The sequence below is a fragment of the Scyliorhinus canicula genome, chromosome 13 (genome assembly GCF_902713615.1).
Source record: "Scyliorhinus canicula chromosome 13, sScyCan1.1, whole genome shotgun sequence".
Lineage (NCBI taxonomy): Eukaryota > Metazoa > Chordata > Chondrichthyes > Carcharhiniformes > Scyliorhinidae > Scyliorhinus > Scyliorhinus canicula.
The window spans coordinates 81,949,741-81,962,535 of NC_052158.1; the positions used below are offsets into that span (position 1 = coordinate 81,949,741).

Below are 12,795 nucleotides of genomic sequence, written 5' to 3' on the forward strand. Positions count from 1 at the left end.
TTTAATTTTCAAGAAGGGAGCGAGTAGGAAGGACGGCGATTCAACCTAAGGCATTGTCAAAGAACAGTCCCTGAAGAGCTACCCTCCAAACCCTCCCCAACCTCTTTCCCACCTTTTAGCACGCAAGATAAAGAAATCACCCCTCCTATTTGCCCTCCTACCTACTCCAAGCATTTTATGGCATGGGCAGCATATTATCAGGTTCAATTGGTGTGATAACTATCGTTATTAACACTTATTTGTTCATTTAAATATGGCGGGTGGGCTGCTGAGTTTGGCACCCATCTGCCTCACTCTTATGTGGGTGTGCTTGGGGGGAGGTGGGAAGGTGGTGGGATGGCACCCACCCCATTTTAAGTGCTTCCCAGCCCCGCTGGGAAACGTGCTGCCAGGTGCACACAGAATTTCACCCACAGTCTCTCCTGAACTGCACAATAGGTTGGATAATCGCAAGGATGGGCAATCCTGGTCAAGTCTTTAGATCTTATTGTCCTGTGCCATTGAAGGTCCATACACAGACCCTGCTATTTCACAAAGCTTCCATTATTTGTACAGTTGATAACCAACATATATTTAGAAGAAAAATTTGCAATTTGTAACCTACACATTTCTCATTTCCAAATACTATCAAAACTAATTTAAAATGTTTTAGCAGACTTAATTTAATATTGATACAATATTAACATTTTGGAATTATTATCCACCCCATTTTAAGCATCTATTCCTTTATAGTTTTGCAGATTAAATTGTTAAAATCATTACTGGTCTTTGGGTTAAATACTTGTTGAAAACACAGAAAGCAGTTTTCACGGATACCATTGAAAAAAGTCAACTTCTGCATCTATGGTCTAAACTTGTTCCAAAAGAACTGCAGATTATATATATACACATATATAAAAATAAGACTACAAAAGATAAATTCAAAAATACTTCAAATGGTGTACAATTTAGTGCAACATTTCTAAGAGGCATTACATTCTACAAAAGCACAGCCCAGAGCTGTTAGTTTACAGTATAAATAGGGAGATTGAAGGTGATTACAAACATCCTCTTAATTGATAAGCAGACTGCAGCCCCCTAAACCAGAGCGATTAATTTAGTCATGCCAATTAGCACAATTGCATTAGAGGCTTTGTATATAGAGTGAAATTAGTTAGACAAAATTTAGGTCTGGAATTTTTATGCTAATTTAAGATAAAACCCGAGAAACAGTCACTTAGTGCAAGTTTTAGTTGTCCAACTGTTAGGATTTAGGTCGCTGCTTCAGAAATCTGTACAAGTGGTTGTGCTGTACAGGACACCGGAGTTTTTACATAAATGCTGCCTTCAATTCTTTAAAGGCTGCTCTTCGTTGTTTCCTGTCCTCTTCCATACGTTTGCGCTGTTCCTTCTCAGCTATAATTTCAGCTTCGAATTTGCTGCCAGTTGTCAGAGCCTGGACCTGCAAACAAGGGAAAGTTAACTTTAGGCAATAGGACTTTTTGATTTATTTACAAGAATTAAATCTGCCCTCGTTTCCCTATAGCTTTGCATTACTCCCCACCTGCCAGAGAGGCAACAACTGCCATCATTGCTCAAATCAGTCACTTCTACATGGTTCATTAACTGCTTTACAGTTCAACCTGTTTCCAGAACTTGCAGTCCAGATGAATAGGAGGAACTGTACATATAAAACATTAAAAAATACTTCAAATGGTGTACAAATTAGTGCATTTCTAAAAAGGTATTGAATTCTACAAAAGCACAGCCCTGAATCATTAATTCTAGCAGTACAAATAATGGGAGTGAGAAAAGAATGCACCAGGAATCCAGGGATTATAAGTTATCTGATGAAATTCCTCAAATGTTAGCCTCTTTTCCTTTAACCATCTTCAAGTTTGGAGCATTCAGCCATGATAATATTTTGAGATTTTGGCCAGCCACATGTAAATTAACCTTATCGGAACTGATCCAAAAAAGGACTTGCAAAGCTGCCAACAGCAGGCAAGTTGATAAAATAAAATAACAACACCAGTTGAAACGCTGTTGAATGTTGCTTATGAAATATTCTCGAGGGAAATTAGCGATGGACAACAAATGCTGCTCCTGCCAGCAATGCCCATGTACCTTGAATGTACAGAAAATTCATAATTAAAGCTTGCACCATGAGCCGACTCTTTGAGGGAGTGGAGGACTTATGTGAGGGGTGTGGGAGGGGCCCCCAAATCAGATTACATATGTTTGGGTCCTGTCTGAAGCTGAAGAGGTGTTGGAAGGGGGGATTTCAGTATCATCTGGAGGGTGCTACACGTGAACTTTGAACCAGGTCCCCTAGAAGCCATTTTTGGGGTGTCGGCCCGGCCTGAGCTGCAGGCGGGTGCGGGGGCAGATGTTCCAGCCTTCGCCTCGCTGATTGCCCGGAGGCAGATCCTGTTAGAGTGCAGGTCAGCTTCTCCGTCCTGTGCCTCTGCTTGGTGGGGGGGCGACTGGAATTTCTGCCTCTCGAGAAGGTGAAGTTTGAACTGAGGCTGATGAAGGAGGGGTTCTACAATTCATGGAGACTGTTTGTGCGCTTTCGAGAATTGGTTGCCATTGAACACTGGGGTGGGGGGGGAGATGGGGTTATTGTTGTTTTTGATTACACTGTTTACTGACTGACTGTTAATTGTTTACCTGGAACGCACAGGCGGATGTTTTGGTCTGTATATTGAGGGGGGGTTGTTTTTGTTTGGTGGATTGTTATTGTATTTGATTTTTGTTTGTTTTTTCTTTTGCTGTTTATTTGAGGAAAATGTTGAAATTGAGGAGAATAAAAAGATTTTTTAAAAAAGCTTGCACCTTCTCGTGTGCAAGAAGCTGGCCCCATAATACAAACATTTTAGATGATGGTTTACAATTAATGAAGACATGGAACAACTTTGTTGAAGTCAAATGTTTGTACCACCATTGTATAGTTCATGACCATTTAGATGAAGACGAAACACAAAGAGATATAGCTAACCCACTTCAAAGCAGCAACTTATTACATATTCCCTTGGGATGGGATCCTTGATGCTAACTCTTTAAATTCTTATTTTAGCTAGAAAAGTAAATTTCATGCAGCGCCTTTCATTTTAAAAAAATGTTTTTATTGGGTGTTTTGGTATACATAACAAATATAAATACGAATAGAGCAATGAGAATTTTGCAAGGGAGGCCTTAGCCCTTTGCCTAAAACGTCTGTGTCCAGCAGTTCCTCCAGTCGTGACTGTTGTGGGTACGTCTTCTTTTCTTTACGCAGAATGTTTTTAAGCTGCAGGTACCTGAATTTGTTGTCACCTGCTAGTTGGAATCTGTCCGTCAGCTCGTCCAGAGTTGTTATCCTACCGTCAGTGTACCGATCCCAAACTGTCAGCATCTCCCGTCCTGCCTCCACCTTTTGAAGGAGGCACCTGTGAGCGCTGGCGCGAACCTGTGGTTATTGCAGATGGGGGCTTTTCGGACATTTTGGTTAGGCCGAAATGTTGTTGCAATTGATTCCACAACTGGAGTATTGCCACCACCACTGGACTGGTTGAGTGCTTCTTGGGTGGGGATGGGAGTGCCGCCATGGCTAGGGCCCGGAGGGAAGTCCCCTTGCAGGAATCCTCCTCCATGAGCACCCACTAGGCTTCCGGCCCCTTTATCCACCCCTTTATTTTTCGCTTCCAGTCCTTTGCTGTCCTGAGCGTGATCACTAATGGCTCTATCACTAGTGCGAACAGCAGCGGAGATAGCGGGCATCCCAGCCTCATGCCCCTGAGCAACTGGAAGTACTTAGAGCTGTTGGTGTTTGTCTGTATGCTCGCCATGGGGTCGTTGTACAGGAGTTTCCCACAGGCACTGAATCCTGCTCCGAGCCTGAACCGCTCCAATACCTCTATGAGGTACTTACATTTGACCCTGCCGAAGGCCTTTTCTGCTCCCAGGGAGACGGTCACCTCAGGTATTCTCTCCCCGGATGGAGTCATGATCACGTTCAGCAGGCACCTGATGTTCGAAGTTAGCTGTCTACCTTTGACAAAGCCCGTTTGGTCCTCTGCGACCACCTCTGGTACGCAGTCCTCCAGCCTTTTGGCAGGATCTTGGCCAGTACTTTTGCCTCTACGTTTAGTAGTGAGATGGGTCTGAAGGAAACACACTTTGTTGGGTCTTTGTCCTATTAGCGAGATTGAGGCTTGTGCCAGTGTGGGTGGCAGTGTGCCCATCGCCAGAGAGTCTGTGACCATCTCTCGCAGGTGTGGGGCCAGTGCTGTCACAAATCTTTTGTAAAGATGCGCCGGGAAACCGTCCAGTCCTGGCGCCTTCCCTGCCTGCATGGAGCTGATACTCTCCATGATCTCTCCCAGTTCTAGAGGTGATTCCAGGCTCCGTTTCCTGTTCTCCCCCACAACTCACATGTCCACTCCATCGAGGAATTCCTTCACCCCGGGTACCCTGTTGGGGACTCCGAAGGGGTACAGCCCTTGGTAGAAGGTCTCGAAGGCTTTGTTGACGTCTGGATCTGTTACTAGTGAGCCTCTGTTATCCCTAATTTGTGCAATCTCCCTTGTGACTGCCTGCTTTCTCAACTGGTGGCCAGCAGGTGGCTGGCCTCGTTTCCATGCTTGTATAGGACCCCCTGTGCCTGGCGGAGTCGGTGTACCACTCGCCTCGTGGAGAGCAGGTCAAAGTCCATCTGTAGCTTTTTCCTCTCTGCCAGGAACTCTGTGGCCGGTCCACCTCCAGTATGGAGTCAACTAACTGTTGCCTGGCCGCCCTCTCCTCCCTGCCTCTTTTTGCATTAAATGCAATCATTTCTCCCCTGATCACAGCCTTTAGGGCCTCCCAGAATGTGCAGAGTTAGACCTCCTCATTCTGGTTGTTATTTAGGTATTCATCTAAGGCCTGTGATATTTTCTCACAGGAGGCCGTGTCAAACCTCCATGTGGGGCATAGAGGATTGCCTGTCTCCAACCTCACATCCACATCATGTGGAGCCTGGTCAGAGATTACGATTGCGGAGTATTCCGCCCTAACCAGCCCTGGAAGCACCGATTTCCCATTACAAACAAGTCAATCTTGATTGAACGTTATGCACTTAGGGGAAGAAGGAGAACTCCTTCTCCTTTGGGTGGGTGAATCGCCATGGGCCCACCGCCCCCATCTGCTCCATAAATAGGCCAAGTTCTTATGCCATGTTGGAGGTGTTTCCTGCTTTGTGGTTTGACCTATCTGCCCATGGGTCCTGTACGCACTTAAAGTCCCCCCCATGATCAGTCGGTGCTTACCTAGGTCTGGGACTTCAGCCATGGCTTCTTTATAAACAACGTGTCATCCTAGTTGGGAGCGTACACATTAACGAGGACTATGGGTACCCCATCTAGGACACCGCTGACCATGACGTACCGTCCCTCTGGGTCCGTTACCATCTTAGTCACCGTAAACATCGTCCTCTTATTAATTAGAATGGTCACCCCCCCTGGCCCTCGTCCCATAGCAGGAGTGGTAGGTCTGTTCCACCCGGCCTTTCCTTATCCGCTGTCAGTCCTTCCATCTCAGGTGCTTCGCTTGGAGGAGGACTATGTCGGCTTTCACGTTCCTCATGTGTGTGTGAAGATTCTGGATCTTTTCACTGGGTTATTAAGTCCCCTGACATTCCAGGTGACTATCCTGATGGGGTTTATTTGTCCTCCAGCTCCTGTGGGATTAACCATATTCGTTTGGTGGACATGCCCCTGTACTCTGGGGTTTCCATTTGTTAGAGGCCCATCCAAAATGGCCACGGTGACTGTTCTCCCCATGAAGTCGGGCCGCTGCGCTCCGGGGTTTCCCTTTGTCCAAGGGGCAGACAACGTGGCGGCTAACTGTGCGTTAACCACGTGGAAAAGCCCCTGCACTCCGGGAGCTCCCTTTGCCCACAGACACTTTTAGGTGGTTGCTTACAGCGCCATCTTGTTCAAAGCCGCCATGTGTGTGGCCTGCCGTAGCCCATCTGCTGTCTTCAATCAGTCTTTGCCTATTTCTTTCTCATCGTGCCCCCCTCATCCCCTTTCACACCCTCCTGTAGCCCGCTCCCCCCATCCTCTTTCCCCCTGCTTCTTTTCCCGCGTACCTCCCCATCCCCGTTCTCTGCCGCCCCCTCCCCCGCCCAACTGCCAGGTGCCTTCCCTTTGCTGGGGCGTGCCGCGGTCTCTTTCCTTCACATGAGTTCCGGTGCTAGCTATCCCGCTAGTCCAGTGGCTCCCCTTCTGGGAGTTACAGTGTTTCCTGTCTTGTTATGCTCTTTGTGTAGCATAAGCTGCTTCCTTGACGTTCACTCTGACAAAGGAAGGTTCAGACGTAGAGATAGCTTCAACACGTTTATTAAACTATTTACAATTCTCCTACTCGGATTGGCCTCTACTGTTAATCCTTCTATAGCTACTCAGACTGACGAACCAGTCTGCTACAATCCACGTGGTGGGTGTGATGTTGAATCGACCCTGTGTCTGTACTCACTGTGTGTCTCCACTGGAAAGAGGAAGATTATGTGTGCTGTGTCCTTCATGTGGGCAGCACGGTAGCATTGTGGATAGCACAATGGCTTCACAGCTCCAGTGTCCCAGGTTCGATTCCTGCTTAGGTCACTGTCTGTGCGGAGTCTGCACATCCTCCCCGTGTGTGCGTGGGTTTCCTCTGGGTGCTCCGGTTTCCTCCCACAGTCCAAAGATGTGCAGGTTAGGTGGATTGGACATGATAAATTGCCCTTCGTGTCCAAAATTGCCCTTAGTGTTGGGTGGGGTTACTGGGTTATGGGGATAGGGTGGAGGTGTTGACCTTGGGTAGGGTGCTCTTTCCAAGAGCCGGTGCAGACTCGATGGGCCGAATGGCCTCCTTCTGCACTGTAAATTCTATGATCTATGTATGGGTTGGTGTAATGCCCCCCTGTGGTAGTATCACCTCTGTGTGTATCGTGAATGCCCATTGGACGTGTCCTATCTTACTGACCTCTTGGTTGAGTATCTGTGTGTCATGTCTCTGGTGCTCCCTCTAGTGTCTAGCTAGTCTATGTGTACTTATGTTAACCCCTTGTGTATCTCCAGTGATGCATATCACCACATTTCCTTCCCTCGCCTTCGCTCTGAATGTCTTGCTCGTTCTATCCCCTATCTTACTCTGTACTTGTCTGGACTCCACTCATCCTTCTCTCTATCGCTACCTCCATTTTTCAGAACGAGGCCACGTTCTCCCGTGTAAAGTAGTCTCAGTGGTGGTGGTTTGATGTTTGTTGTGCAGGTTGTGAGGGGGCGGGGGAAAGAGGCTCTTTTCTTTCCCCACCCTGTTAACACATTGCCGTGTTACAGTCTTGATCTGTGGGCTCCTCATCGTTTTCCATGTTGCCGCTTTTCCAGCCCGCACTCCGTGACGAACATATCCGCAGGGATTCTAAAAAAGTGTTCTTTGCCCTGGAATGTGACCCAGAGCTTGGCTGGGTACAACTTACCAAATCTTACACCGCACGTGTACAGCACGGCCTTCGCTTTGTTGAACTTGGCCCGGCGCTTGGCCAGGTCAGCCTTAATGTCCTGGTGTATCCGGATCTTGTGCTGGATTCTCCGCTCCCCAACGCCGGAATCGCGCTTGGCGACGGGGCGAAGAATACGTTTTGGCATCGAAATCGGGACCAGCGCCAGATTTTTAATTCTCCGACCCCTGAAAATCGGCGTGCTCGTGGAGTACGCTGCACCGAGTACCCACCACCTCAGGCCATTGCCTGAGAGCCTGCCCCGCGATTCTTCATTGCTGACCGGCCAAATTCCCGATGGCGTGGCTCACACCGTCCGGGATCCTCACGTTGCGGCTGCGGACTCAGTCCACGGCCGCCATAGTCAGGGGAGGGCCGATCGGCAGCTAGGGGCGGGGGGGGGGGGGGGGGCTTCATTCAGGGCTGGAGCTGCGATCTCCACGTCGCTTCCCTGCTAGCCCCCAGCATAACGGTGAATCTGTGGCCTTCTAACGCCAGTGTTCTTGGCGCAAAAGACCACAGTTTTCACGACGGCGTGGGGACTTAGTCCCAAAACGGAGAATCCAGTCCCTTATGTCCTTCCCAGCTGCAGTTCTTGGTCAGTCTGGCCCAGTGTAGGATTCTCTCCCGGTCTTGGTACCGGTGCTTCCTTGCATAAATCACCCTTGTCTGGTCACCGGCTTTGGGCTTTGATCGGAGTGACCGGTGTGCCCTGTTTATTTCTGGTGGGTTGGGGACAGTCTCCATTCCCAGCTGGATGCTCTCCCCTGCTCTCTCTCTCCCACCCCCCCCCCCCCCCCCCCCCCCCCCGCTCTCTCTCTTCCCCCCCCCCGCCCCCGAGGACCGCCACAGCCGACTAGGCATACAATGTGGCAAAACCCGAACTTCGCCGGAGCGAGGGGGCCAACCAGCCACACACAAAGCCTTCCTCACAAGGGGGTGGTTGGAGAAGGTCCCTCTCAAGAGCTGAGGGAGCACAGCGATGCGACAAAATCGGACATTCAGGCTGTGGTGAAGGGCGTGGCAGTCAAAGCCCTAGACAAAGCAACTGGCACCGAAGGGACTGCGCAGGTCCGCACATGCGCCAAAGGGCCGTGTGATCCCGCACATGCGCGGAACCGCCGGCGTATGCACAGGGGGTGTCTTCTCCGCGCCAGCCATGGTGGAGCCCTACAAGGGCCGGCGCAGAACGAAGAAGTGCCCCCTTGGCACAGGCCCGCCCATAGATCGGTGGGCCCCGATCGCGGGCCAGGTCACCGTGGCGCCCACCCCCCCCCTCTGACCTGGCGGGGAGTCGGACAATCCCGCCCCTGATCTCTGTTCGACCCCTGGATGACTTTTGCCTGGCATCTTTTCTTCCCCCCCCCCCCCCCCCCCCCTCCCCCTGCTGTCCTGCTAAAGCCGAGGGGATGAATTGTTCGCTTTATAGCCATTTTTCCGGTGAAAAGTGGCTATTTTGCAGGTTCGCGGGAGGAGAACCATCTGACGTTCGACTTCTCAGAACATCCCAGTCACCGGAAGTCATGTAGCGCCTTTCGTGACCTCAGAATGCCCCAAAGTGCCTTGTAGTCACTGCTGTAAAGTAGGATTAATGTGGCCGCCGATTATACACACACAGCAAGCTCTCACAAAAAGCAATGTGTTAAGCACCAGATCATTTGTTTTTTCAGTGATGTTTGTTGAGGGATAAATTTAGGCCGGGACACTGGGGAGAACTCATCTTCAAGATGGTGTCATGGGATCTTTTACGATCACTCCAGAGAGGAGATGGTGTGTCGCTTTAACATATCAGCCAACAGGTGGCACCTGTGGCAGTGCAGCACTCACTCAAAGCGGTGTCAGCCTAGATCTTGTGCTCCATTCGCTGGGGTGGGGCTCGAATCCACAACCTTCTGACCCAAAGGTGAGAGAGCTACCAGCGGAGCCACAGTGACTCTATTGACTCTGACTATGTTTAGTTGCAACACCCCTCTCTTTCTTCCTATAGTAGCAGTTAGATGGATTGGCTATGGATAAAAATTAGCCATTGGATAAAAATTGCCCCTTCGTGTCTAGGGATGTACAGGTTGGGTGGGGTTGCGGAGATAGGGTGGGGGATGGGAATGGGCCGAGGCGAGGTGCTCTTTGACAGGGTCAGTGCAGACTGGATGGGCCAAATGACCTCCTTCTGCACTGTGGAGATTCTATGATTTCCATTACTATAGAGGCAGGACTTCAGAAAAATTGTTCCAACGGGCTGCAAGTTGAAAATAGTTCAAGTTTACCCCAACTCCCGAATGCCTATAATGTATTAAAACAAAAACATTCATATGCTCGAAAATTCCTAACGATACTGCTGAGAAATGGACAAAAAAAAAATAGTGATCGCCTCTCATATGGACCCACTCTATAGTAACGTACCATGTTGGAGTTCAGCAATGTAAAGTGCATTACTGAAGCTCTGCCAGTCCACAGCTGGATTGCCACTAAGTGGATCAAATTACTTATTCCAAGTACAGTAGAGTGCTGTCCAATTACACCTCCCCAGTGTTTTTAAGAGCAGTTCAGATGCAGGCAAAACATCAAGGGTCAGCACATACAGCCTTCTAAATGAGAGCTCGGGCGAGCCCAGAATTACCTGAAACCGGTCGCTCGGCCGACCATTATAAGTATTCCAGTTTCCAGGCTCCCTTTTGTTCCGTAAACATTTCAACCTTGATCTGACAGTTAGTCTTTACCTTTGCCTCAAAGAAATGCTTGGCACCTCGAACCCCCTCGCTGGAGACATCAATCTCTGAAAGCCTGGCGAGAGCCATCAACCCACTGTCTTCCTCCAATTCGCCTGCTGCAGCTTTGTGGAAGATCAGAAGAAACTAGAAGGAAGTACAGGTACTCTGAGCAAATCAGTGAACTCTCGTCAACTCTGCCCCCAAAGATCAAGTCCCAACAGCAATCTCAGTGTAATGAATTCTGTATGCATCCAGGATTATAGGTAATTATAGGTAAGGGGCCTCACGGTAGCATGGTGGTTAGCATCAATGCTTCACAGCTCCAGTGTCCCAGGCTCGATTCCTGGCTGGGTCACTGTCTGTGTGGAGTCTGCACGTCCTCCCCGTGTGTGCGTGGGTTTCCTCCGGGTGCTCCGGTTTCCTCCCACAGTCCAAAGATGTGCGGGTTAGGTGGATTGGCCATGCTAAATTGCCCGTAGTGTAAGGTTAATGGGGGGATTGTTGGGTTACGGGTATACGGGTTACGTGGGTTAAGAAGGGTGATCATTGCTCGGCACAACATCGAGGGCCGAAGGGCCTGTTCTGTGCTGTACTGTTCTATGTTCTATGTAATTAAGCACTGTGCATGGAGCGCTCGTTGGAATTCAAGATCACCTTGGTGAAACAATCCTGAACCATCCGTAGCTTAGCTCAAAAAAACAATCAGCAAAACCCACCTCAGAAAATGTGAAAAGGTGTGACTCTCGGAGTTCATTCTTTAAATTTTTTTTTAGAGTATCCAATTATTTTTTCCAATTACAGGGCAATTTGCCGTGGCCAATTCACCTACCCTGCACACCTTTGGGTTGTGGGGGTGAGACTCACGCAGACACTGGGAGAATGTGCAAACTCCACTGGGGCCCGGATCGAACCTGGGTCCTCGGCGCCGTGAGGCAGCAGTGCTAACCACTGCGCCACCGTGCCGCCTCTTATTTCTTTGATTCTATCTGAAACTTGCTCTCACATGACTTGGTCGCTGCAGTGGTGGCGTTGAGTGAGAGCCAGGGGCAATTTGTTGCCCGATTCCCTTCACTGCTCCCCCTTGGCAAACTGCTGGGCTCAATTTGGGGCCTGCTAAATGCACTGGGATTCAGTACTATTCTCCTATCCTCAGTAAAGGAAACCTTTGGGAATGCCATTTGGAAGCACATTTTTTTTCCACACAGCAAGAACAAGGGACATATCAAAACATGTTTTACAGCCTGTTTTCCCTTCCTTTGAGTGAAAAGCCTGACCTCCTCTTGGGAACTGGCCAGAGAAGCACAAATAAATAAAAATACCATGAGGAGCCCCACCCCCACCTGGAGATGTAAGCCCGATGTTCCATTACTTCATGGTGCAGCATACTGCAGTATGCTTGAAAGCGGCCATTGAGCAAGACGATGGACAGTATTCTCCAAAATAAATGACTATGGGTGCGATTCAATGGAAACATTTCTAAGGGCTTGATTATTCTGCCCGCCCACCGCAAGAACACCACGGGCGAACTGTGGACAATGGAGAAGTCCATTGACATCGGGCGGGATTCTCCGGTCGTCGGGCAGACACGGCTGGAGAATCCTGTCCAAAGTTCATCTGTGGTGGGTTTTTCAGGGAGTCTCCCGCTGACTCTGCCGACAAGTTCCCCACCGCTATCCAATGACACAGACAGTCTTTTGGACCCTGGGGAGTTTCTCACTGGTTTAGACCACACTTCGAACTCTTTTTAGCACTGGGGAGCTGAACTCAGATTGGGCTATCATTTTCACAGGGTGCCCTGATCTCTAAGTGAGCTTGTGGAACCCCACACCCACACCATGGGAAATGTCACCCCCCACACACACATGGGCACTACCCCAAACCTCTCAAGTGAGGACACCCTTCTATATGGTCCCTAGAGCCGCCCCCCCCCCTCTTCAGGCCCGGCAAGCCTCCTTATACCACTCCCTTCCAAGACTACCACTCTCATACCCTAATCTCCTAGAGGCCCCCACTTACCTGCCCTGCAGATCCAAATCCTTCAAACATCCCCTCCACCCTCCTTTCATAAGCATGGTTCCCTCAGCCCCTGACTCTTGGCTGTGCCACCCTGGCACCCATGCGCTCCCACCCAGGCAGTGCTCCAGCACTCCGGCCCCATCCTCTTTAATTATGTACCCAGGTGTTTCACGCTGTATTTGGTGGCAGGATTGGCCTGGATGGCGCCTAGTCTGCCATTGTGTCCAGGTGCCGTATTGAAAAGGCTCCCAACATCACTGACCCATTGTTGAAGAAAGAAGGTGGACCACCTGAAAATGAGGATAAATCTCTGAGCGCATTCTCAGACCACCAGATGGACCTCCAGAGAATGAAGATGGATCTCCAGGGGCATTCCGAGGCTGGGGGATGGACACTGGATGGACACTGAATCTAGAAGGTCCACCTGCAGCTGCTCCCCTGACTCACTGCTCTGGTGGTGCAGGGTTCAGGGTTGTGGGGGTACCTCCATCCCGAACTCCAGGGACAGTTCCAGGCATTGTTCAGATGAGTCCCAACACCTGTCCGCCATGTTGTTCTGAACGTGTTTCACACTGGTGTATTTTTCCT

At 49.6% G+C, this 12,795-nt stretch overlaps 1 protein-coding gene across 2 annotated transcripts in view; it reads right to left on the bottom strand.

Annotated features, from left to right (window-relative positions):
• Window positions 1-637: 637 nt before the first annotated feature.
• The window catches only part of efhd1 (EF-hand domain family, member D1), a 169,499-nt gene continuing 157,341 nt past the window's right edge, over window positions 638-12,795 (bottom strand). The window contains exons 3-4 of one of the 2 annotated variants that reach the window (XM_038816671.1): window positions 10,201-10,335; window positions 638-1,441 (exon numbers count right to left, since the gene is read on the bottom strand). In XM_038816671.1, the coding sequence (XP_038672599.1) occupies window positions 1,310-1,441; window positions 10,201-10,335 (267 nt within the window). In that variant the 3' untranslated portion in view covers window positions 638-1,309. The remainder of the gene's footprint in view (window positions 1,442-10,200; window positions 10,336-12,795) is intronic. The other variant, XM_038816672.1, reaches the window with a different exon arrangement.